This window comes from Ostrea edulis, chromosome 9 (genome assembly GCF_947568905.1).
Source record: "Ostrea edulis chromosome 9, xbOstEdul1.1, whole genome shotgun sequence".
NCBI classification, from domain to species: Eukaryota; Metazoa; Mollusca; class Bivalvia; order Ostreida; family Ostreidae; genus Ostrea; species Ostrea edulis.
The window spans coordinates 36,317,500-36,319,999 of NC_079172.1; the positions used below are offsets into that span (position 1 = coordinate 36,317,500).

At 36.1% G+C, this 2,500-nt stretch overlaps 1 protein-coding gene across 4 annotated transcripts in view; it reads left to right on the forward strand.

Moving 5' to 3' along the window:
• Window positions 1–2,500, forward strand: part of LOC125657765 (uroporphyrinogen-III synthase-like) — a 21,637-nt gene that overhangs the window by 4,742 nt on the left and 14,395 nt on the right. For all 4 annotated transcript variants that reach the window (XM_048888523.2, XM_056149025.1, XM_056149026.1 and 1 more), the window contains exon 3: window positions 2,003–2,171. In XM_048888523.2, coding sequence (XP_048744480.1) covers window positions 2,003–2,171 — 169 coding nt within the window. The remainder of the gene's footprint in view (window positions 1–2,002; window positions 2,172–2,500) is intronic.

Below are 2,500 nucleotides of genomic sequence, written 5' to 3' on the forward strand. Positions count from 1 at the left end.
GGTAAGCGATGTGTCCCATGGGTCTCTTGTATTCTTGGAAATTTGGGGTGACATAGTTATTTGTCTGTCTATTAGTCAGTCTGCAAAAACTTTAACTTTAACCTTGGCTATAAATTTTGAATGGATGGTGATGAGACTTTCATATTTCATATGTGTATTATTTATGACTTTCACCTTAGAGTTTGACCTACTTTTTAAAAATTTAACTTCGGCCATAACTTTTGAATGGTTAATGACAGGGTTTTCATATTTCATAATTGTGTGTATTCAGAATTTCCTTGTGACAAGACCTTTCTTTGGGTACCATCATTACTCTGCGGTCAAACGAGGGTTATGTGACATTTTTGAGCTCATTACTCAATCATATCGAATAGATTGTGCCTATCTTTACTCCATCGTTTCAGAAATCTTCCTTTGAAAGGCAGTAAACTAACTCTATGTCTGATGTTCAGTTATTGCTGTAATTTTTTTAATGTAGGTTGAGGCCCTTTAATATGACAATCTTAAAGACCGACAAAATAAGCACTGCCTTCAAATTTACCTGGTCTGTGAACCCTTGTCAATCAGGAGAACTTAATCTTCAGATTGGATGCTAGAAATTGATGGACATTTAGTTACTAGTCTTTGTGTATACCTTATCTATCTTATCTGGCAATTGAGTCGCCCGTGCAATCTTTTGATGCTTACCACGTAATCCAGTTCGAGAGGGAAACGGTTCTGGCTTTTTCATGTAGAGATAGTCACACAATAATAGTAGTAAATTTTGAAAACAATCACATAAATTATGATAGAATATAGTAGGTTATGCTTAGGAATGGGTACGATTGATAATAATTATTATGGATTGTTAGAAAATAATTTACAAGGACATTGATTTTATGTTAAACAGATTAATTTTGAGTAAATACATTGTACGTTAATAATATCTTGTTTACACCCAGTTGAAAATTTATAATCGTAATTTTCCCTCGAAACATGGTGACAAAAGTATATGTAACTGTCAACTTATCGGAAGAGAAATTAGCCGCTATAAGGGCTCTTTCTTGCATATAATGGTTGGAACTGGAATCCAGATTCTTCATCTGGACCTGTTATTGAAGGAACTGTTGAAAAATCCAAATGTCCTGACCGTTTTTTTAGGCCATGCGTTATGGACGAGTCACACAGACAACTTTGGTAGCCAGAGAAATCTGGCGTGCGGTCCAGAAAAATTAATTCAAACAGAATAAAACTTTCTAAATCTAAACAGTTTTGGAATATGTTGAGTCGTCTTGGGGCGTGGGACATTGATCGGTACATAAGCTGTACATAGCCAGAATATCTGCGCAGTACGCAGGAACTCCCGTCAGAAACTGTGTTTGGCATACTGGGTATCCGACGAAGGTTGTTAAATGGATACAGGAAAACTTGCCTGATTTTTCAATGGTTAACATTCTCATTTATACAAAATAAATTTATCAAGCTTTAATTTTTACATGTTTGAGTCATTAGATTTAATTATCAATGTTTCGATTAACCTGCACAAGAAAAATGACTCCCATGAATTTTTCAATCTTACGAAAATGTACAGGTAATGCAGGTAACACAGATAACACCCTGTGTATTTGGGACGGTATATACAAGCTAGCAGGGTTCCCTCGGGCTTGCACTTGGGGCTTCACACCCACCTAAAATTATCTCCGCCCCGCACTGAACTTACCTGAGGGTAACCGACCAGTTGAAAACCTCGGCCTTTAATCAAAATACCTATATGAAACATTGGTCTGTAGGACAGGTGACAATCTTAATTAGAATGTCTGTATGAAACACTGGCTTTAGAACAAATGATGATTTTCACTGATTTGAAGATATCTTTATGAAACACTCGTCTGTAGAACTAATAACATCTTCACTAATTAAAAAATATCTGTATGAAACACTTACTTGTAGAAAAAGCAACAATCTTCTCTAGATACATGAGTATATGAACAGATGAATGTAAATTTAAATTGTTTTTCTTCAGATTTTGAAAAGGCATGGCTACCAGAGTCATTGCATACCCATCTTAGATTTCAACTTCATCAACCTTGATCTGTATGGTCAGCTTCTGAAGAATCTACAGAAATATCTGGCCATTGTCTTCACCAGTCCCAGGGCTGTGCAAGCCACTGAGTTGGTGCTAAATGCAATCGGTAAGAAAAAGGCTCAGACCGTAAACCTCTGCCTGTGTTACTTAGTCTCTCTTTGTCTGAAACTCCTATCATCAGACTGCTTCCAAAATTTACTCTATGAAAATCTTTGCTGTTTTACTTTAGTAACTTTTCCTCAGATAGACACACACTCTAACCAGAGTTACAAATAAGCACTCACCTACTTGTTATTGCAAACAAATTTAAGAGAGGGTTATCAAAAGTCACAATTTGTCTTGCCAACTTGTCAAGCAGATTTTTTTTTATGCCCCTGGAATCGAAGATTTGGGGTCATATAGTTTTTGGTCTGTCTGTCTGTGGCAAAAATCTTT